The sequence below is a fragment of the Meleagris gallopavo genome, chromosome 11 (assembly GCF_000146605.3).
Source record: "Meleagris gallopavo isolate NT-WF06-2002-E0010 breed Aviagen turkey brand Nicholas breeding stock chromosome 11, Turkey_5.1, whole genome shotgun sequence".
NCBI classification, from domain to species: domain Eukaryota; kingdom Metazoa; phylum Chordata; class Aves; order Galliformes; family Phasianidae; genus Meleagris; species Meleagris gallopavo.
This window is the reverse complement of record NC_015021.2, coordinates 1,707,209-1,731,319: the sequence shown is the minus strand read 5'-3', so window position 1 is coordinate 1,731,319 and position 24,111 is coordinate 1,707,209. Positions and strand designations below refer to the sequence as shown.

The following is a 24,111-nucleotide window of genomic DNA, read 5'->3' as shown; positions in this document are numbered from 1 at the left end:
TTCCTTGGCTGGTTCTTCCAAGCTGGGGTCTCCTGATGCCTGGGTTGGGCAAACGATTGCATTATTTTAGCTGTACGCAGAGAAGTGGTCTTTGCCTATCTATGTGAGATGGGTTGGTCCTGCTCCCTGCCTCTCTTTCTCCTTGTGCTGCCATCAGTGCATGTTTCATCTGGTGAGCCACTTAAGGAATTAAAATTCTAGCAGATGAATATTGCTGGAACAGGAAACCAATGCTGCTGGCTCAGCCTGCTGAACTTGCTCCCCATTAATCCAGGTGTGTGCTGGAAGCAAAGGACAGCAAGATGTGGTTGCAGAGCAGCACTGGGAGAGGTCCAGAGGGCCCTGCTGCTTTGCGCAGCCACTGCCCGCTGGATCAAAAGGCTGTACAGTGAAAATGCGCCTTTAGGCTCGTGTGGTTTAGGTTGTATGGGATTTAGATTCAAGTCTGACAGCAGAATTAACTTGACTGAAGGAGATGAGCGAATTCCTGTTCCAGTGGTGGCAGCTCCGGGAGAAGGAAGGAATGGGCTGTTGGGGATGGCACTGTTTGAGCAGGCTGGTTCCCCTGAATGCTCTGTGTCCATCAGGAGGCCTGGGAGTTCCAGAGGTGATGTACAGTAGCAAAGTAGTACCAAATACTTCCACTTCTCTGGAGTGCTAGGTGTTAAAAGAATGTCTGCTTCACTGGAAGTTGAAACACTTTGCTCTAAAGTATTTTGTGCAAAGGACAGCAGTAATCTTCAATATCACATCAAAATCCAGTTAATATGTCACGTTTATGATGCTTTCTGAGAAGTTTATTTCATCACTGCGTGGCAGAATCCTTTACCACACTTGTTTTTAAAGTAAATTGTAATGCACATTGGCTTGTTAAAGCTTCGTATGTAATGCATTGTTATGAGTAGATGTGTTACTTAATGAAATCTAGAGCCTGTTTGCTCTCTGTCTAAATACCTGCTTCTGATAAATGTCTGGTTTCAGGAAAAAAGCCAAGCAGTTCTGTGCTTTGACAAAAGGTATTTACTTTTTTTGTAAAGTAAGTTGGTTTTGATTCACTTGCCTTCAGTTTATCAATTTTGATTTTAAACTTGACTGATCCCCTTGTAGCTTTGAACAGGATTTTGTCTGATCTGAGTTGTGAAGTTGATTGACTTTCAGGTCCTATCTTCCCATGTTTTCACAGCATGTGGACTAGCAGGATCTTCAGGGGTCACAAGTTCCAGTCACCCTAGAAATGAGTGGCTTAAGCATTAAGGGGTTGGTAACTGATGCACCTTCTCAAGTGGATTCTTTATAGTTTGTCCTGTAGAACGCATAACTTTGTAATACTGCTTTACTCTTTTATGAAGGGCAATAAAATGCATGGATGACCGAGCATGCCTCGGAATTGGTCGAGACTGGAAAGTTGAATCTGAGGTTTTTCTTTAAGCACATTTATAATGTGAGCATGTGTTCGGAGCTGCTGGATGAGCAGTTAACCTGCAACCCAGAGAACAGGTGAATATTATGGCCCTGTGTGTCCCCAGCTTCATTCATAGCTTTTAGCAGGAGTCTGCTACAGTGGCTACAGAACTGTCTGGCTAGTATTCATCCCTGGTGGATAAATAAATAGGGTCTGGTTTTTAAAATTGAATGAAAAATTAATAACATTGACTGAGTAATGTCTTGTATTCGTGTGGAGGCTTCTGTTTTGCAGAAGCTTACTCTGTTTCATAGTAAAACCACATATCATAGCTTCAGGCGGAGTTAGGAGCAGTGAATTGCTGTGTTGATACCTGGTATGAAAGCTGAGACTTCAGCTGACAGAAAAGGCTTTTAGCAGGTGCTCTAAATAGGAAGTGTAGAAAAAGATTTTGAGGCTGATGGAAAGGCAGGGCCACAGGGTTTGTGTTAAACGTGCAAGCAAACACAGTTAAGAGGAGCCCTTGGAAAAAGAGTTTGGAAGCACTGCTACTGTACGCAAACAGCCAAAAAAAAAAAGAAAAACAAAACAAACAACCAGGTAGCTTCAAAGCATTTTGGATGAAACTAAAATGGCAGAAACCTTTTTAGATGGATTTAGATGAAAATAATAATTTAAACTTGTTAGATTTTATTACCTTGAGATTAGCAGAGTTAGAAAACAACTACGTATGTTTGTCCTGAGTTTTCTGGATAATCCTGTCATGTTTTGATAGTGGGCTGATCTTTGTTTTAAATGTTTTCTTCAGAAATACCGCTATCAGGATGAAGATACGCCTCCACAGGAGCACAGCTCCCCGCACATTGCCAACGAGGTGACGGGTCCAGAGCTGGTTCATGTATCAGAGAAGAATCTGTCCCAGATTGAGAATGTACATGGATTTGTTTCTCATTCTCATATTTCACCAGTAAAGGTAGGCAGTTCTTTACATTACAAGTTTGAACTGTTCAGATATACTCTCTAGGGTTAAATTTTTGTGTATATTAGATACACCTGCTTATGTATATATTTCTTTTTATGGAACTGCTCTTTTGTAAAATTCACTTTATAGACATTAAGGAATTGATTTAGTTCTGCACATTGATTAAAGATGTATGGTTGTAAAACATCCAGATGACTTAATGTCTCAGAGGTCTTTTCCAACCTCTGTGAGTCTGTAATTCATAATTTCGCAGACCCCGGGAGTATTTAAGGAATCTTAAGACTAAGATGCCTTTGAGCTTACAATATTTATTTTTGATCAGAAAATAGTTTGCTAAAGCTATTGGAATAAATGCTGTTAAAATGTGGACTTTATTATGTCAGAGAAACCCAAGGCTGTTCTTGTGTGCTTAGTATAGCTGGTCCTCTGTTCTTTTGTCCTAATGATCTCAAGATGCATTTCTGGTTTTGGCATAGCTCATCCTGATGATCTATATAGTCACAACAGCTCTGAGTTGAGAGAGCTTTTTGTAATTCATTTGTTATGTTGACTTATTGGACTATGTTGTAGGGACTAGTCTTAGCTGGTGTATAAGATTTTGATTAGATTTATACAATAGTGCACTTGCTTAACGGAACAAAATATAATAGAGGGCACTGGGAAGTTTTACTAAGGATGTTTTCATTACACTAATAATACAGTAAAATAACTATTTCAAGCAAAAATGCTAAACATATCCAACTTCTAAAAAACAGAGAACCTATCAAATGTAAATACTGCTTTATCATATGCTGCTTTTTAGAAAAGCTGCAGAGGGCAGTAGAATCAAATTTTCTGAGGAATACCTTACCTTTTTTTAAATTATTATTTATTTATTGCAAGTCCACAGCAATTTGGAGCAATAATGCAGAACGTGGATAAAAGATGATAGGAAATTGATCAGGGTTTTAACTAGCTTGTTTAGCTCTCAAGAGAAGCTGTCAGATTTTCTAGGACTTAGAGCAGCTGTTGTACCTTATTTGGACAATTGGTTTTCAAAGAGCATTTTCACTAACTAGAAAGGCAAATATGTACCCTAAATGTTTAGAGGGTGATAATGCAATTACTGTTTGTCAAATGTTCTTCATTAAATACTACAGGAATTCAACATTGTTTCCTGTCTAACAGAGGGGTGATCTACCTCAAGTGTTTGCAGTTATCGTGAAATAACCCATAATATCTGTACAGATTTAAATGTTAAGCATATGGGTTCTTGTTAGGGTAAAGCCTTTTCAGCCTTTTGTGAAGATACGTGTACCTTGTACCTCTCAAGCATCAGAGAAGTGAACTTAACCTAAGAGATTTCTTATTCTCTGTTTAACAATGTGTCAAGTGGAATTCTTCATCCTGTAAAATGGTGTTGCTTTTTTGTTTTTTTTTTCTTGAATACTTGGAGGTAGAGAATCAAAATTCCTTCAGAAATATTCTGTCCCATATGTATTAAAGAATGTTTTCATGTAGGCAGGCATTGAGAACCGGAGTTTTTTCAGTATGAACTTTCAACACTTTTTGTAGGACTTTGAGATTACAATATGAGGTTCCTCAAGTTACTACAATAAAAAAACAACCAAATTGAACTGACTTTGCTGTAACGGAACGGAATACATTGCTAACGAGGCTGACCACTAGATGGTGATGCTACAAAAGAAGTTATTTTGATTTTAAAACTCCATTTAGCTTCTCTATCATACCTTCAGATTTACTTTTTTTCCCAACTTAGTATTTTTGTAAAGTAGCCCTGACCAAATGAAAGCAGTCACAGATAAGGTATCAAACAAGTTTTTCTAACTGTGGACTGGAAAGTCAAGTTTTCTGTCAAGAAAAAGAGCTTTGAGGAAGAGGTTATTGCAAGGGTTTAAAATTGTGGGTCATGATGCAGCACAGTGGGGAAAAAAAGAATATTTTGAACCATCATTCATTGAAAGCAACCTGTGTGTGAAAGGGCTAGTATTGTATTTATAGCTCCCATGTTTACAATATATTGGTACATAGCTTCAAAACATTTTCCAATAGTATATCTCAGTGGTAGCCAAACCCCAATGACACTTCATAATCTTCCTGGCAGGATCATCCAGTTGATTACATACTCTACAGCTTTATGCTGTGGAGTAAATGCCTTGTGCCACTCAGTGCATACCTGCTTTTGTCACTTGCTAAGCCATTCGTAGAAGTATTTCTAGGATCGAACGATATTTATGCTTAGTAGTTTCGAATGGACTCGGGTATGAAACTGCTTATCTGTTAGTGCTACAGTAATGTATATGTACATCTGTCTCAATTGGCTGTGTATCACAGGAGTGAAGCACGGCAAAGTGGTACTTGTTCTTGGAAAGGCATTCAAGAGGGATACTAGAAAAGAGAACCTGATCTTGCTTTGGATTCGAGAATCTGTTGTAAAGCATATAGTCATGGAGAAGGTGTTAATGAGAAACTGATGAGACCATTATAGAGTTGATCTTTGTGTGCATGCTCTTAAGAGCTTTGTGCAGCAGAGCATCTTGTTGGTGTAGGTTTTTAGATTTTTTTTTCCAGATACTAACAATGAAATCCTTTGAAAAAAGAGTCATAAATAAAATGGGGATGTCAGTTGTAGGAAAGGAAATCAGTAATCATGGTGGATGGAGGATACCAGAAGGATTCCACAAGGTCATGCATTCCCATAAGAACTTACATTCTCACTGCATCACCTTAGAGGAATGAGAGCTCAAGATTATAACAGATAAATGGAAAGTGATCTCAGTGCTCAATTGCAGTTAAAAAGCTAAATTGAATACAAAGGAAGCAAATGGGAATAAAACTGCATCATTGTATCTCTGCAGCAATCCTCAGAGTTCCTGTATCTGTGTGATTTTTCAGATCAGAAAAGATAATAACCTAAAAATGGTTCACAGAACAGAAATAAGAATAGTCAGAGGCAGGATTCAGCTACCCTACAATGAAGTTGCATCAGTTTGACTTCTTGTTTGGGAAAGAGCTGAGTCAGGAGATAGCAATAAAACTGGAGTCAGTATGTTTAGTCATTTGCATACATTAACTGACCTAAAGAATGGTTATTTCAGTAATGTAAGTTGATGTTGAGGTGTATAAACTCATTCAGAAGTACAGATTCGCTGCTGACAGTGGCTATAAGAGGACGAAACAGTGTTACACTGTCATTCTCTCATTTTGAAAATCTTTGAGCTGCTCTGGTTTCTGGCTACATCAATTAAAGCTATCACAGCATACATCAGCATACATTCTGTCTCTTCTGCCCTTTAACTCCTCACTAATCTATATGAGAAATAATTGCTTATATACACACATGCTGCTTTGAAAGCAGGACAACCACCTTTCCTGCTGATCCAAAATCTTGTGCTGCTCTCTCATGGTCTTTATTCCCTGCAGCCACTCTGCCCTATGCCTCTATCCTTTTCATTATCTCAAGTGCTTGCCCAGATGGCCTTTAGAGCTTGTGGATCTTCTGTCTTCATTAGGAGACTGGAAAAGCTCTGCATACTGATAGACTTTTATGACTTCATGAGCTACAAAGACACGTTCAAGGTGAACTAGTAGTCAGAGTAATTTCCTACTTGACCCAGTACATTTAACCACTTACACGAGTTTCTAAATCCTTGTTATCCTCTGAGACAGGTAGGCAAGGTTCTCCTGAAGATGATGATTCTGTTTTCAGTTAATAATTTAAGATAGGTTGAGATGCATTTTGCAAGATAAGCTACCATTTTTGATTGTGATAAATCTACAGTCTCAAGATCTACGATCTCATATTGTTACCTGTTAATGAAGTTAATGAAGACTCTTCTAAAGCTTTATAACCATCTTCTGGTACTGTCAGAAAGATAGAACTTCTGCTATTAAGAACGTATATAGGAGACCAACGGAAAGTACTTAAAACAAAGTAGTAACAATTAAATTTGAATAAACCCTCAGGAACACTCAGTTTTAGACGAGTGTTATGCTTTTGTGCTCACTCTTGAGGAGATGCTCTTCAATCTTGCCCTGCCCAAGTTCTTGACAGGTTACTACTTTTTGAACTTTCTGTATGTGAAGAAGATACAGATATATGCAGGGGTGTTAGTTTGCATCTTCTATTACAAAGCAGTTGACCAAATCTGCCCCTTTTTCAGTGTGGGTCGGCTCAGCATTTTCTTGTCAACAAAGATGAGAGAGAAAAACTGTAACAGATGGAAGGCGGATTAATCCAAATGTTGGAACAACCTAGGGTACAGTAATCAACATCTAGTCTTCTTAATAACTGGTTGCACTCTTTTCCCCTGAGATTTCTCTTGAGATCACAGTGCAGCTGGGTTCATTTTGATGACTGAAGAAAGCCTAAAGAAATTTGCATTAAACATAGGATGTTCCTATCAGTCTGGAGTGCCAGAAAGATGGGCCAGAGATTCATGAACAGTGTGCGTAAGACCAGGCAGCTTAATCTGCGCAGATTGGTAAGTTATCAGAGCTGTAATATGAATGCTGTTTAATAATCTTTGATGCTCAATATTTCTACTAGAAAGGTATCATTCTAGAGAAACTGTGTAGTTTAGCACTAAGATATTGTTTTGACTATGCAAATAAGGCTTGATGAAAGTCAGTCCTTTTGGGCTCCTCTCTCAACGAAACTCAATTAAACTAAGATATGAGCAGAAGGGGTTAAATTCTTTTTTCCACTGTTCAATTTGAGTAGTGTAGTCTTGGGTGTTGGCTTAGAATATTGAACAGGTTGTTACCAACACTTCAATTTGTAATGCCAGCAAACATTTATCGAACAAAGAATTATGAGAAATTTTAAAAGGAAACATAAATTTGTATTTACTTCTACAGTGTTTCTTCCCCACCTAGGGAGTTAATTGCGTAGTCTTATTTAAATTTAGTTGTATGTAGTATCTTTTACTTCTACTTTTTAAAAAGTAATACTGAAAATAAACACTTGCCTTACTTCTAGTTTCTTCAATTTGTTCTGTGTTATCCAGTTTATACTACTTAGCAGCGTGTAAATAAAACTAACAGAAGGTGCTTTTTAAAGAATTTGGTTGGTTGCTTCCTAAAAGGAGTAATTGATGTATTGCTGCTGTTTGCCTGTACAAATAGGTGAGATCTCTGGCTTCAGGTTCCACAAGCAAACTCTTGACAGTGTGTTTGACTTCTCCATGTGCTGGTAGCAAAGGACGTAAGTCTTTAGACCACAGCACTTCAGAGCACACTCCAGCATGAAGTATCAAACCATATCATACCATCAAAACCACAGGAGTAAAAGGTCTTAATTAGCCAAAATCTATAGACATACATAGTTCAACAGTTGCACACAAAGCAAATAATAAGCTACTTAATAAAATATATTTACTAGTCTTGCATTGCTCAATTGTGCACGTGATGGCAATGATATGAAGCCAGCAAGTGTCAAAACACATCCCATACACCCCCTTTACTGCAAATAAGATGGATTTCAAAAAGGCATATTGCATTTACCCATCTTGCCCTTTTGGTTTTCAGGCACATGCAGGGGGTCAGATTATAGAAAGTATTGCAAGACTGCAAAATCACATTCATAACTCAAAACTGTACAGAACAGCATCCTGATGACATGGTGAAGCTGGCTATGTTTATGTCAGTCCATAACTAATTGGGACCTGATCCTGATGACCCTGTGCAGAGCACTGGGTACCACAACAGGGTTGGGGACCCAGTGTCTGCATGGCTGCAGAGCAGTGCCACTTCTGGCCTCCACTGACCAAGCACCGTGCAAAGCTCAACGCAGGTTGTACTCATCTTTATTAACTTTTGAGTGCCTAAGCCTGGGGAGGGTGGTTTGAAAGTTTACCATTTGGGCTCATTTCTTTAATGAAGAGTTTTACTGAAGGCAAGTGATTGTTTTATCCTATCTCTTGCTGCATTTGAAACAGTTACTCAAAGATTTAAACATAGTCCTGTTAACTTTGCGTTGCTAGAAATGTATTCAATATCTGAGTTAATCTCAGTAAACACTGAAAATATATATCTACAGCCTTCTGTGCAAAGTCGCTCAAAATTTAAGTCTGGTCTTTATTTTCTAGGGCACCTGTATGCTGAATTTAATCATTCAGCCTGGGATGACAGAATTACAATTAAGGTTTTTTTTCTGAAATCCTTAAGCTAAATAGATAGGATAATTATTGCTTGTGTTAAATGACAGTAATCCTACAGCCACCCATTACTGCAATTTTCAAAGCACAAGCTGAAAATCAGAGGAGAAATATATGAAAATCATTATTTTGGCTGTGACCATTTCTCAGAACACCAAGTGTGGGGAGCCAGACCACAGTGAGTATCTCAGAACATGTAAGAGGGACAAAGCCATCCCACCCCAGTCTCTGAACAATCAATGTGTAAATGACAGCAGTAAAAGACACTTCCGCTTTTAACAGGTGTGATTTATTCACAACAGACATCTGGCCATGAGAAACACAGAGTTGACAGTGTCATTCAGTTAATTATTATTACTATTATTTTTTTATTTTTTGTGAGGAGTTTGAACTCAGAGGCAGAGTCATATAATGCAAATGAGATAATCAAATATTTTTATGCTTAGAACAGCAGCTCTAAAGCTGGATGCTTACTAAAGGAGCTTGACTTATGTTAACCAGCATTCCACATACCCTCATACCTTCAGAAGGAGCCCAACTCCTCAAATGCAGATCCTAACCCAAGTGATTTCTCCAGTGTGTAAATCTTAATCTTTTCCCTGCACAGAACAAACCCTAGGAACCAAAGTGTTCCTCTCCCATCTGCAGCCCTGCACAACCATGACAGGTGGGGCATGCACAACATGGGTGTAAGAGAGAGGGCATGAGAGGTTCAGCGTGCCACGTGGTTCACATTACTACTCAGGATTTCATCAGAAAGATACAATTTACAGAATCGTTCAAATGAGTCACTTGCAAAAGCCAGTTGGCAGCCTGTGTGTCAGCATGCTTGTAATTGTGATTTGAAAATTACTTCTTGCTTTCCCCCCATGTAAAGAAAACCTCTCAGATTATGCTGCTGGTTGCATTCGGGTCTGAGCTTTGGTCCTACAGCTTCCTCTGCATGCAGCATCTCGTTGCGCCAGCACCATTGGCCCAAGAGGTTTTTCTTTCCTTTAAAAAGCACTCAAATACTTGACTTTAGCAAATAAATCTACTCAGCTGGAAGCCCAGGTTTACCTGTTACAGTGTTAGAGAAAACTCATTATCTTCATAACATGCTTTGTTCTGTTTTCCATTTGAGAATGTTACTGTTCTTTATGTGAACAGCTATTTGTTAACATTGATTAATGTACTAATTTTGTACTAACAGGTATTTACACTAACATGCCCAGCGTGATGGTCATTGCCCTACATTTTTAGGACACCCCCTCCTACCACCCAATTCCAGCATCTGACACAGGCTTAAAGCCCAGGTTCAATAATGTAGAATTAGTGACAGACACTGCAGGTGAATGGTCACACAAAAAGACAGGAAGTGCTGCCTGATGAAGACTATGAGTATATACCCATTTAATGTGGCTTTTGTTAACTTACACAAGCAATTTTTAAATATGCACAAGGAAATTCACTGCCAAACCAAGCCATTGCATTCTCAGCCTTTTGCTGTAGATCATCTGTGAATACAGATGCTTTAGAATATAGTGCATAGCATGTGAGTGGCACACGTGGGCAGATCCTGGAGCTGGCTGGGACAGAGCAGAGCTGTGTAAGGACAGCACACAGAGGAGTGGAAGCCAGAGCAGAGGCTTGGGGAAAGCAGACAAGGACAGAGGTGTGGGCATTGCCAACTAGGACAGGAAGCCCATGTCTCAGCAGGAGCTGGCTGAGCTTTCCCATTTCCCCGCCTCCTGGGGGAGCTGGTAGGTTGCATGCAGCTGGCAGATTTGAACCCAGAATGAACAGACAGATTCGGGAAGGTTGGGCTCATGCTGGTTTCATCCTTTGTGGCATCAGGAGAAGCACAGTGTTTCCCCAAGCCCTGGAGACCCCTTCTCTCAGCCATTATCTATCAGCTGTGTGCCCATGGGCAGGGTTGCTTAGGGTCTCTGGGTGCTGCTCTTTCCCAGCAGTGTGCTGGGAGGGGTGGCAGGGGGAAACTGCAATGCTCCTGCACTTCCAGGGAGTACTTTCACCTTGTGCAATCCAGCACACAGTGCGAGGCTAACCATCCGTAGCCGACTGCTTTCTGCAGAGACTGCAGCAGAGGTCTGCAGCACATTTTGACTGCGACAGCTGTGGTTTACTTTTCATGCTACCAAAGCGAAAAGAAGAGGTTAAACTGAGCTACTGCCATTGTTGTTATAGGACTTAACCCTGTTAGAGCAGGTGATTCCTTTTAAGGAATAAATGTAGCTTTGAGGCCTGTATACAAACCAGCGCAGGACTGATGCTTGAAGGCAAGGCTTAAAGCTTCAAGCATTAACAAATTAAAATGTTGCATAATTATTCATTGATTGCTAACAGAAAACACAGTACGGTCTCCATCAATTTATCACATGAGCCACATGGTGCTGCTGAAGGTAAGGGTGTCAGCAAGCTGAGGCTATCCTCCTCTAAGTGGTGGATGGCAACCAGCACTGCAGAGCCCAGCAAAGCCCAGCAAAGCAGAACCCTCCTGTGGCCAAGTGCAGGTGGAGAACAGTCACTGCTAAAATTGGATTCAGGTCAGCTTTTTCAGTGCTTTCTCTGTTTTTTGTCACTGTACATTTGAATTTCAAGGTATGCCTTCTGCTTGGAAAAGTACATGCAGGAAAAAGGTTTAATTTTGAGACTGGCTCCAGTATGAAGTCAGAGTAAGTCTATTCTGAGTCCTTGATGCTAATTTGAACTACACATAATCACAGTGGTTACTATATCTCTTAACTGGCTGCAGAACAAATAACATAATTCTGCCACAATAGCAGATGCATCTTTCAGTAATTTTATTAAGCAGTACAGAAAGGTATGTGTACTGTTATGTTTTATTTATCTTCAAATTCTTATTTCTTGCCTCCCAGTAAATCAGATAATTTTTGTTGTTGCTTTAGCTGTGGTATTTCTAATCCCCATCAGTTCAGTATCCAGAATATGGAGAGGAAATTGTGGAAGCACTCAGCTCCGTTCCCATAGGATCCTGATGAGCTCCCCTGCTCTGCCCCCACTTCCTAGCCACTTAGCTGGTTGAGAGTGCAGTTTGAGCCACCACCTGTGTGCGTATGGTCTTTGGTTTGTCTCTTCTCTCTAGATGCTTCTTTTTCTGTCTGTACCAAAGCACTGCTTTCTGTGATTTTTGTTAGACTCTGTTGAAATGCACTGGATCAAGGCAAGCCCTTACTTAACTCCTGCTTGTCTTTTTTCCAACTGTACAAGCTAGTTTTCTTCCTGCTCAGATGCCTTTGCATTATCTTGGTGTTGGATCATTTCCATACCTATGCTGTACATTTCTCTTCAGGTTGCTTTATCTGTAACTTGTGAACGTGGGTTTGTCTCATTCCTGTAGAATAGGCTTCTACAAATACTTGCAAGTCTATCTTCTTGGGCATGAGCAGTCCTGCTCAATACCATTGATATCCATGTAGAGAGTGCCCACGTGGATCACTTGTCTTGTGTCACAAGTTGAAGTCCTTTGGATTTCTGTCTATCTGTTGCTTCAGGAAGGAAGCATCGTGGTTTCATCACCAGGAGTTTTTGTTGCCACGTGTAACTTTTCAAACCAGATGTATGAACAATGTATTTTTTCCCTAGATCTGGCCTACATTGGCCTGTGAAACAATTAGCTTAATTAAAACTGGTGACAAAACTGCACATTTGAAGATGACAAGTCATTGTTATTTGTTTTGCAGGAAGTCAAGCTAGGTTATCACAGCAGTCTTTCTTATCAGATGCTCAAGTATATAAAATTCAATGTTCTGGCTTAAAGGTAATAAATAGCTTGTATATTTTTACACCAGCGAATTACACACTGCATAGCAGTATCTCTAGCAACTCCTCATTTGTGTGCAGTCATACAATATTAACAGGTGTTTAAAAAATTGTGTTTTATGACTGTGGAAATTTGTGTGGGTAGGGCGTTGTTCCCCTAAGGCTGCAGTCTTCCCTTCTCCCAGTTTGGAAGAATTAACACTGTGAGAAGCTTCTCCATTTAAATGAATCATTGTACCTGGTGCATCTCAGAGACTTCTTTACTTCCATCGTCTACTTTATGAATGTAGCTCTGAGGCCTGTGCACAAACCAGATTTGGCTTCGTATGATTTACGCTGAAAAGCCATTGTGTTTTCTGAAAATTATTAAGGCCTCTCTGGAAGATGTTCTCAAAATATTAGAATATGGTGTGGATTTCAGATGTACTAGTAAGGAAAAGTAAATAGTGCATTGAACTTATTACCAATATCTTGCTGAGCAGTAATATGCTACTGTTGTGGCTTATATTGCAATTGTCTGTAGATTTGTTATGTCAAAGGGTGTAAAGTGTATTAAGGAAAAAAATATATGTATGTAGGGATTTGATGATTCCTATTAAAATGAGCTTTGTGAATCTCTGGATTTGTAGAATTGTGTTCCTTTATTAGCATTGTAAGCCCATACAGGGACTTTGCTGCCTTTGTTAATCAAATTGAGATTTTTTTTCTTAAAAAGAAAAAAAAAAGTTTTCCCTGGTGTATGATTATGACCATTAAAGCACTTTGTTCAGAAATATAGGACAGGCAGTTTTGATAATTCTGTACTGGATATCCAGAGGCAAGCTTGTTGAAAGCCTCGATACATAAGTGATTTCCTAAGTAGTCTCTTTGATGTGAGCTAGAAGATTTTTAAAAAAATATTTGCCAATACAAATGTGAATAGTGAATTCAGTAAGATAACTTGAATTCCAGATAACCTTTGGGTTGTTTACAGGGAGACTTAGCCTTTGTGCTGTGAAGAGAGCAAAGAAAATAAACTCCTATAGCGTTACTCATCTTGTGATTTGCATTGAAAATCAAAGTAATTTTATGGAAAATTCATTAGGGCATTTTTTTTTTTCCTTTTTTATTTTTGCCGCTTCTTGTCCTTTTGAGAAATAACCTTGGCGCACTATATATAGTGATATAAGATCATAAGAGCAACAGTGTTGGATTCTGGTGTTTGACGTTAATATCCCTAGTCTTGCTGATTCAAAAAACCCCACTTGCCACCCCACTGATATGCAGTGTGAATTATTGATGTGTTAAAAAATAAATAAAAAATTAAAAGGATGTTGAAGGAGGAGAGGATTTTTATTTTATAGGGACCAGCAAACAATTTTCTAGAATATTTTTTTCTAAATGTAGTCTCATTGAGTAAGTGAAATTATGCTGCATTGCTGCATGTTCCCTGCCTTGTTCGGTTCATTCTGATAATTTATGCAAGCAGTGAAAAGATGCTATTGGATCTTACTACAGACCGTGATTGAAACTTGCAATTTGTGATCCGTGCTTTCTCCTCCCAGAAGCTGTCACCATGCACCACCGTCCTTACAGCTGTGGATTTCTGACATAGTGCTGTACCTGCTCCCCGGTTTCTCTTAAAAATCTGTTATCAGCTAAGAAAAGGAAACAAGCTTTTGATCCTGTGTGTTCTGAAAAGGGAAAAATAAGAAAAACCTTTACTTGTGCTTTTTTGTTTTTAATGCAGTAACGAACATACTGTCGAGCAATCACAGGTAGAGGAAGGGTGTAGGTGGTAGGAAAGCTTGAAAGAAGAGCAGCATCAGCTATGAAGAATTTTGTTTTCCTGGTCTGTAAGCGATGCTGCTGTAATTCTATCTGCATTTTTTTTTCTGCTCATTCACCACTCAGCAGCTGGTAGGGAAGTAAGACTGCCTGGCAACCACCTGCAGAGCTGCAGAGATGAATTACATTTTCGGAAATAACACACTCCTCTATTCTCGCGCCAACCGAGGCAACACGGGCTCAAGCCATAGCTCCATAGGCCCAAAGCACAAGCAGTGGGCAAAGAAAGGCTCGGCTGATGAGTTACGAGCGGAGCCTTCCCGCTGGCAGCAGATACTTGCATTTTTCACTCGGAGACATGGTTTCATTGACTGCATTTCTGTTGCTGCCAGCTCCACCCAGGTAATATGCCACTTGTTGAAATTATTGTGTCTGCATGCGTTCTGGTTACTTGCTGGTCAGAAATAGCTGTCTGTTAGATATTCATGCTTCTCTGATTTATGAATGGTGTTTTCTGTCTGCTTTCATTTTCGTATTTCACAGAGCTCCGTATAATTTTTATCATCAAAGCGTGAAAATGGAGGCACTTAAGATGAGGTACAATTTCTTTTTATAGTCCTTTTGCAAGTGGAGAGCCTCCAACAATTTAAATATGAGGTATTTATTGAAATATTGGAAAATGCAGCTTACGTTCTGCTGCTTGTCCCTGAGGGGAACAACGCTGCTAAGAAATACCAAATCCACAGCCGTAGTAAGATGACAGTTCTTATAAAGACCACATATTTCCCAGTTAAGGAATTGAATTTAAAGGAAAGGATTAAACAGTTAGAGTCTTAATTAAAATATATAGCGGGACAAATTCTAATCTTTGTCAGTTTGGTTGCTAGCAGTCTATAAGTAAGATTAAGGAATGCCTTCCTTACGTACAGAATATACATGTAATGGTGCAGTCTGTAAGACTGTATTTTTCCATGTCACTGTTGATCTGCTCTAAGTACTGTTTTATTATCAAAAGAGATCAGGGGAAACAAGTCAAATTTCAAGTATGTAGATTTGAGGAGAATTCTGAAGTTAAAAAAAAAACTGATTGATGTTAGCAGATGACCATCTCTGGATAGTGAAACAAAGAAAAAAGTATGGAAAAACGCTGAGTGCTCTTTAAAAACTAAGGGTTAGATTTGGTTTGTTTACTTTTAAGCTAAATTCAGTGTTAGCCAGGAGTAATTGCTTTACAGATTTTATTTATGCTGGAGTAGCACACACACTTGTTCGTTTTGTTTTGTTTTGTTTTGTTTGTTTGTTTTTTAAAATGTCCTCAGACACCACTGTGCTGTTCAGGTAATTCATATCTGTTAGTAATTGTTTCAAAGATGATAAACTGTCACTTCCTCTTACTGTGACATCTGCTCAGTGTTACCTTTTCTTTTGCTTGTGAATTTTGAGTAAACAAATGTGAGACTTTACAGGGGATTTTCAGTTCTTGTTGGAAATATGTGTTTGGAAGAGGGATCCTGCAGTTTCTGTAATGGGTCAGTATCCGGCCCTAAGTGATGCATTAGGTAGACAATCAGCTTTTAAGTACTGTCAGTTTTCTGAGGCCAATATATACAGCATTGTTTTACAGAATAAATATTATGGTTACACTTACCTGAAGTGTTGAAATGCATGAAACATTCTGCATTCTGACTAGTGAGGACTAGGTGTTTGCTGATAAATAAAATACTAAATAGCCCCTTCTTTGAGAGCGGGTTGGAGCAGGTAAAGGTCCTGAGATCCCTTCAAAGTTAAGCTGTGATTCTGTGAATATCCCAGAGTTCATTCTGTTTTTCTGCTATAAAAAAACTTATTATATCTGTGAAAGCTTGCATTTTTTTTCCCCCGAGTTTACATTTCATTCTTACACTAAAAATGAACAGCTTACCTATGTTCATGGCCAAAAGGAGGGAATAAAAAGCCAGAATGGTTTTAAATATTTGTTAAAAAAGATAAAAAGTAGTCAGCTTACTCAGAAGTAAGCACTGAGAATGGAAGAGCCTGGGACAAAGCCTCTTCCTCTGGAAAGCAGCAGTCCTTCCCTGTGCCTTATCCACCCATTGCAGCTGTTCACACCTCATGGAGGGAAAAATACAGACGCTTAAAGATTGCTCCTTGTGGTGCAGTTTTGACTTTCCATTCACTTCAGTTTTGTTCTGTGATGCAGCGTTCTGAAAATGGCTGATGACTTTGTTCTAATAACATACTGTTACTAACGGCGTCCCCATTACCTGGATTTAATCAACATTGCGGAGTCCAAATAATAGGAATGATGTACTTCTCTAACCTAGTCTGTTGAAATGCTGCTTATGATGAGGGGCAATTCCTTTTCATACTGTTAGAATGCGGTGATTTGTAATTTATGTGGAATTAGGCTAATAGTTTTTAAGCTACAAGTCTCTTGTTTCCCTTGTGAATCCTCCATTCTGCAGAGAACCTTCTACATAACAGCCATGTTTGGTGGCCCCTTCATTGCTTTAGCTTCCCTGGCTGGGATGGCATAGCAGGGCATGATGCTTGCTTTGGTCCTTCTATGAACATTAATGTTGGAGATGGGACTGCATGCTCCCTTCCTTCATTGGTGCTTGCGATAGGTTACCTCCCCAGCCAGGTGCAAGGAGGACCTTTGTTAAGGAAGTTGTCCATCCCTGGGGATAAAGCCCATTCCCTGTACAGCAGTGAGCTGTCAGAGGTAGCAGTGCCAGCCGCCCTACTCCTTGCACTTGGCTCCTCCATGTATCCGGGAAAGCCGATGGAACGTGCTCAGGCATTTGAGACCTTTGTTCTTTTTTCCATCTTCCTTCTGCTTTCTCTGTGATGAGGAGTTGGTTATTCACTTAGAAGAATTAAGGGATCTAATTAGAAGCTGATCTTTCTGTTCGTGTTTACAAATACATGCATTTCTTTAATAAAAGCCTGAGCTCTGAGAAGCGCCTATTCTTGATGGTGAATACCACTATCCGAATGCCTCAGAATGCATTTTAACTCTAAGTGGTTCTTGGCCTGCACTGTGCTACAAATTCAGAAACTGACTTGTCTGAAACTTACAGTGCCGAACTTGTTCTAATAGCAATGCACTCAGGCTATTCTGAGCAAGTAATGTGGTATAATACGCTTCCAGCATTTGATACTGGAAAATTGTTCAGCTCTTTGGATTTGCTGTGCTAATTCCTACCTCAATTTTTTAGGACGTTTTAGGAGAGGGAAAAAAAAAAGACAGAAAAGCCCATAACTCCTCTCATCCATTTCACTCATACCATTAGTGTACAAATTCTATATCTTAACATTAAATTTCAGAGCTTACCAAACTGCTTCTGCCAGTTGTTTAAGCCCAAGCATTTCTTCTCTTTGGATCTCTCCCTTTCAGGATACGTATATCAAGTTTTACTCTATGCCGTTATTCCAAGAATATTGCTCAGTAAGGAGAGCTCTTTGAAATATTATGAACATAGTTGTAGCGTGTATAAAATGCTGTACTGTAATCAGAACTTATCTTTATCCACATCACCTTTTTTATTGTACTTTTTACAGCTCATGACCTGCAAAAAGTTGATTTCTTACAGCAATATCCTTTCTATAATTTTGGCATGTTTAACCACACTGTTATATTTCTAGATATAGAAATCACAAAACTAAGGGGCCAAAAAGAAAAGGCAGGGAAGGTTTCACGTGAAACCCGGAGTTGTGCCTGGAACCTATAAAAGATATTGCAACTAAAGTTTCAGGAGGTTTGATAGCAGTGTAGGTATTGAGTGTTTTAGCCAGACATATCAGGATGAGTCTCAGTGGATGATGTGTTTTAAGAAGGCTAAACTTCAGTGTGAATGCACAACTGGTATAGCTTCACTTCAAGTTTACAAGCGAAGCTGGGATTTGATTATGGCAGCCACCATGAGACATTAAGTTCTTTACTAGGAGGATTTGTTCAGCACATTGTTTGGACTGAAATAGGAGATGTAGTAAAGAAAAAAGGAGTTACAGGACTGGCTGTAGAGAATTTTATACGACTACACAAAATGGTTGTCATTATTAGATTCTTATTGCAGACTTTTCCCAGTGTTTAAATCTCCATGTACTCTGCCTATAAACTGCTGCTGCTAATATTGTGATTAACACATGAGAAAGTAGCTTTAAACAGATTGCTTTGGTTGACTTAAACTATGAGAGCACTATCAGAGGCGTAAATGTGAGTTCTACTGTAGTGTTTCCTTATCCTTTATTTTTAGCTATGTGGTATCACACATCTGTAGCAGGATGAATTTACTTTTTGAAAATATTAATTCTGTCGCTGGTCCAATTTTACATAAGGTGGATTTATAGCAAAGATAAAAATGGTATGAATTCATGCTTTAAAGGAGACATATTAAGCAAATATGTTCTACTCAGTAATTTGAGGACTGGGCAATTTTTGACAAATTGACTGAGATTAAACCTCAGGTTCATTCAGAAATGATGTGCAATCAAGACTGTGAAATTTTCTTGATGCTGAAAAAGAAAATACAATTTGAAGAGCACATTAAAATCAATAAATCTGAGGAATACCTAACATGAATCATGTAACATCATGTAGATTGTTAGTGTCCTGCTGGTTCCCTGCTGTAGCCACTATCTTTCCTCTTACAAATGACTAGTATGCAGGTGAAGAAAAGGGGCTGTGCTTTTTCCTTCCCAAACCCATGTAGTGGTTGTCATGTTGGCACATGCAGTGCACTTGCTGGTTTCATCACTTGCAGCACAGCAGTGATGATGAGAAATGGTGACAGGCTGCCTTGCTGCCAGAGGGCCTGGGATTCTGCTTTCTCACACCTGTTATTTCACACTTGCTCTGTCTCACTCAGAGCTGATTTTACAGAATTTCTTTGTATTTGTGTTCCATTGTATCTCAAGAAAATTAACTTTTCCAGAATGAATCAGAAATCTGCTAAGTGAAGGAGAAGGGAACACAATGTCATGCTTTTGAAATAGCGCTGCTGCTGTCAGGGTCTGTCTGTCTGCATCAGCCCTAGATTCACATTCAAGCAAGATAGACACTGGAGCCCCTTTTAATCCAGTATTTTCAGCAGATAATGCGGGTGGACTCATGGAAGTCTGTGAAAGGGGTAAGACTCTAGGTTTTTCATATAACTTTGCAAATTTATTTCATGTTGTGATAGTTGTCCTCTCAGCTGAGGCTTGTATTGACATATGAAGTGTTTTGGAAATCAAGTACAGGCCAGTCTGCTTTTCACCAGCTGTCAGTTTACTAAACAGCTCAAGCAAGCTCCTTCAGTATAACATTTCTGTGTTGCTGCCAAAGCTGCTGTATATGTTTCAGTTAATACAATTATAAAGTAAATGACTGCCTGACAGAACCCCTGAGTCTAAAGTGAACGCCATCTTCTTCCTGTTCTTCTATTTTGGTCTGTGTTATCGAGGATGATTTTTATAGTCTGAAGAATGTAACACAACCAAAATGTCTCAGATATATTTAAAAAACATGACTGTCTTTTTAGAATGATCTGCACCCACATTTGAAGGTTGATATGATAGCTTAATCTGCATTATCCTTCTGAGAGACTTTTAGTTTATAGCCAAGTCAAAGTCTTGGTAAACCTTGTGTCCTCAGGCTTTCTAGGATTTATAGAAACTCGAAGAGAGAGACTGTGGTGTTGATACAGCAAGATAAATCAAAATCTTTGTGCATGTTAGCTGGACGAGGAATTTGCTTCTCTTTTCCAGAATGCCTACTGAGGCCAGTGCTTTCCCATCTACTCTATTTTAAACTAAAAGAGGGAAAATTTAGGTTAGCTGTTAGGAAGAATTTCTTTACTCAGACATGGTGAGGCCCTGGCACAAGTAATTATCTTTCTGTGTTAATGATTAAATCATTTTTTCTTTGTCAGATTTTTTTTTTGTTTCTCAATAACGACGTTACCACGTGAACTACTGAATGTGCTGAGTGAACTCCCAGTTCCTGGTTGGGAATTACTTTATATTTCTCAATTCTTTCCCTATCTTTGTCTTAGGTTCATGGTATTTTGTGATGACACTTACTATGGACTCTTGTATCAAATGTATTATTTTGCCATGTCTTGAGAGAAGTTTTCTTCCTTATTCTACTTTAACATTTTGAGACCTGCATGGTAGTGTGTGTTGCTTATGCCTTGACCCTGAGTCACTGTTACTTGTTGACATGGAATCCTCCATGTCTGCTTCACATCTTGCTACCAGTTTGTGTTCCTTCAGTAACTGCTTGGGCTCTGATACAAAATCCCAGTGTGTTCCCTGGCTGTTTGAAAGTCTCAAGGCTCCATGTATTAGGATCAACATTTAATAGATAAAAAATTAAATAAAAGTTTGAAGGCCTACATTTGTTTTTTAAATGATCAACTCAAGTACTTCTGGACTTGTTTTCCAGTTTTGTGTTCCTCAGGGTGCCTGTGTGCTGCCTATTGCTATTCCATGTGACCTCAGCTGTTACTGAATTTCATCTCGCTGCACGTAACCATGAGTCATTTTGTCTCTTTTGTAAGCTGATATTGCCATTTCTGAATTTTCTCTGTTTTCATATTTGTTACTCTTTTTGAATGCTGTGAGGGAAAATCTGTATAGAGCTTTTAAAAATTTCAGTTCATTGAGACCCATTACAGAACAGCACTTAAAGTGATTTCATCAAAAATAAAGTGAAATGTAAATTGACTGTGAAATACTACTGCTCCCACTGCTGATGGTGATAACACTTTCCCAGGTAACTATTCCCAGGTGTGGGATGCTAAAGCAGATGCTTTTATCCAAGCCAAAATTACAGCTGGGGCAGTCCCACGTTTGAGCTTGGAGTAGTTACTATGAGTCATTTCCTGTGTTTAAAAAAAAATAATAAATCAGGTGCCAATAGGAGAGAGTTTAAATTAATTTGGCAAGAAGCACAGATGATCAATATGTGATGACATTTACACAGGATTTCTTGAGGAATTTATGTTTATTATGGATGAAGGGCCCACCATATTGTATGTGACCTTTTTGTTTAAACTGAGTATTCCTAGAAATAAAAAAAAATGAAAAGCAAATACAGTGCCCTTTTTAAAAGGTACTGAGTTGTATTCTCTGAGGCTGCAGCTGTGCACTTTTGATTTCTGTGGGAAATGATTATTAAAAGAGAGTTAACAGATGGATAAACAGATACCTTGAGAAGAAGTCAGCTTCTCTTTGTAAAGGAAAATGAGCATTCACACATCTTCCAGACTTATGGAAAGCAGGGAACATAGATAAAAGCATACATGGGATCTTTTAGTCATCAGAAGGTCATTATAATTATAGAAATATTTGAAAGTAATAGTTCTTGGATCAAAGGCAGTTAAAATTAGTGATGTTATGAGATAAGGGGGAAGAATATTTTGTAGGTTTTCAATTGCTTAAAACAGGTCCCTTCAGCTGGGACTGGAGTTCGTGAGTGATCTGGGGTAGGGTGTTTGTAGGGAGCATTCTGAGGGACATTTGCACTCAGTTTGGATACAAGTGAATGTACTTAGCTCCATTTGAATTTAGGTTGTCTGACTCTGTCTGTTTCCACTTAATGAGTTATACAAGCTGCTTTAATGTGGAAGATGAGAGAATTTGGAATGATTGGCTCAGGTTTCCTGCGCTGTTTGAGAGGTTAAGCAGCTTGTGCACGAGCTGTCTATGGAAGGGCCATGATGGTGTTTGTCCAGCATCACATCCGAAGTGATCAAATCTGAGCCTTGGTGTCCCTGAGCTTAATTAACCTGAAATCCAGATGAAATGCCGATGTATAATTATGGACCACAAGTCAGTCTCTCTTGTAGACCTTCTTTTTAAAATATATTAGTTTTATTCAACATTGTAAGATTAGAATTATACAGAAGTGTTTATTTTCCATTGTAAGGCTGAAAAAGATTACGTTCCTTTCTATGCAGAGAAGTACTAAAATGTTATGGAAATTCTTTAGCAAGCAGCATTATTTACTTTTTATTTACTTGTGGAGTTTTCACGTGTAATACTAAGCATTACACCTGTTGTGTAATATCTTCATTTGCTAAGGACCATGAGTGTTTGGCAGTACAGAAAAGGTGCCCATTTTACTGAAAAGTTGCAGGGCTCTTATGACTCATTCTAGAGACTGAATGTGTTGTATAATGGTACTTATTTGAGACAGCATTATAACTGTGTGTTGTCATGGAAGCAAAAGTGAGGCAGCTTCCAGTGTTTCCATGGTGTAAGAATGAATAAAATGAAATGTGGTACCTAGCTAGTGATTGCATGGTAAGGATTTTAGCTGTAGCGCTGAGCAATGATAGGGCAAAACATCTGCATAGTAATATAAAGCTGTCAGATCTGTAGTGAAAGTACATAATCGTCTCTGTTTGGGAGGAATTCAGCATGTGTAAAGATAAAATGCTAATGCCACTTGTTTGAAGCTTTTTGTAAACGAAGTAAGGAGTGGCTTCAGTATAAAGAAACTTCATGTGTAAATAAAGTAATTGACTTACTAAAATTTTCGGACACTTGCTTTCTGAAGTAATTAATGAATTTTAATTAATGGATTCTTGAAAGTGTTTTTTCTTGTGATTTTCTTTTTGCTGTTCATTAATGTGAGATAAATTATATTCTGCTTATGCTCAGTGTTCTAGTGCAAACTTCTGTATAAAGCAATTTTTGTGCTGCTAACGGTTTTCTCACAAAATAGTACAATTATCAGTAAAATAAATAATAACTTGTCCATGCCAAACTTGGATTTATTCATTTCCTTCAGACACTTAGTCACTGTTTTAAGGCTGCACCTTCAGGGGCAATGAGGTACTCTAAGCAAGGGAACCTGAAGTTTCTTACTCTAAAGAAAAGGATTATGCTTTATACAGGATGTGGTTTGTATGTGTCATTTTAATATTTTATGAGTAATATTTCTTACAGAGTAATTGCATTTTAACAAAGGACCAAAACAAACAAATGAAAGCTCTGCAAAATCTTGAGAAGAATAGTATGATAGTTTTTAAAGTTAACTAATGTATTCCTATTATTGAGAGTTGTTGTTTCCTAGTCTCAGAGCTACATGTAGGTAACCTTTTTCTACTTGAATGAATTATAAAGAACAAAATAAGTGTGCTGCCTTGAGTGCCTCCAGGGCTGGGGTATCCACAGCTTCCCAGGGCTTCACAACCTTGGAGTAAAGTTTGTCTTCCTCCTTTTGTGTACTCCTTTTAAGTATTGAAAGGCTGCATCAAGGTCCCCCTGGAGCCTTCTCTTCTCCAGGCTGAACACCCCCAACACCCTCAGCCTTTTTTCATAGGAGAGGTGCTACTGAGCATCTCTGAGGCCCACTCCAGCATCCTTACTCTACTGGTGGCCTGAGATTTGGACATAGCACTACACCTGGGGCCTCATAAGGGCAGAGCAGAGGGGGACCCTCCCTTGCCCTGCTGCTACTTGTCTGTTGATGCAGCCTGGGATACTGCTGGCTTTCTGGGCTGCACACTCACACTGCTGACTCATGTCTGGCTTTCATCTACCAGAGCCACCAAGTCCTTGTCTGCAGGACTTCTCTCAGTCCATATGCATATCTGGGATTGCCCTGACCCAAGTGCAGCACCTTGCCCTTGGCCTTACTGAACCTGATTAGGTTCTTGTGGACCCACTTCACGAGGCTGTCCAGGTCCCTCTGGATGGCCTCTCTTTTTTCTATTGTGTCAATGGCAGTACTCAGCTTGGTGTCATTAGCAAACTGGCTGAGGGTACACTCAGTCCCACTCTCTAAATCATTGGTAAAGATACTGAGGAACACCGGTTTCAAAACATTTTAGAGTGTTGTTGTTTTTCTGTTATGAAGCCTTAGAGTACATTTTTTCCTTTGCTTGGTTTCTTTCTGATGCTGAAACACTGCCTGGACTTATTTGTGGGCTTTTCAGAGTAATAATGGAAGCTGCAGTTCTTAAGGGTGATGTTGTTTAAATGGCTTTGTGTCAAATAATAAATTAAATACATTAAATTCATTC

The 24,111-nt window shown here is 39.0% G+C and overlaps 1 protein-coding gene across 1 annotated transcript in view; it reads left to right on the top strand.

Moving 5' to 3' along the window:
- Positions 1–426: 426 nt before the first annotated feature.
- Positions 427–24,111, top strand: part of DLG1 (discs large MAGUK scaffold protein 1) — a 73,160-nt gene continuing 49,475 nt past the window's right edge. The window contains exons 1-2 of the mRNA XM_019618854.1: positions 427–612; positions 2,178–2,375. Of these exons, the coding sequence (XP_019474399.1) occupies positions 427–612; positions 2,178–2,375 (384 nt within the window). The remainder of the gene's footprint in view (positions 613–2,177; positions 2,376–24,111) is intronic.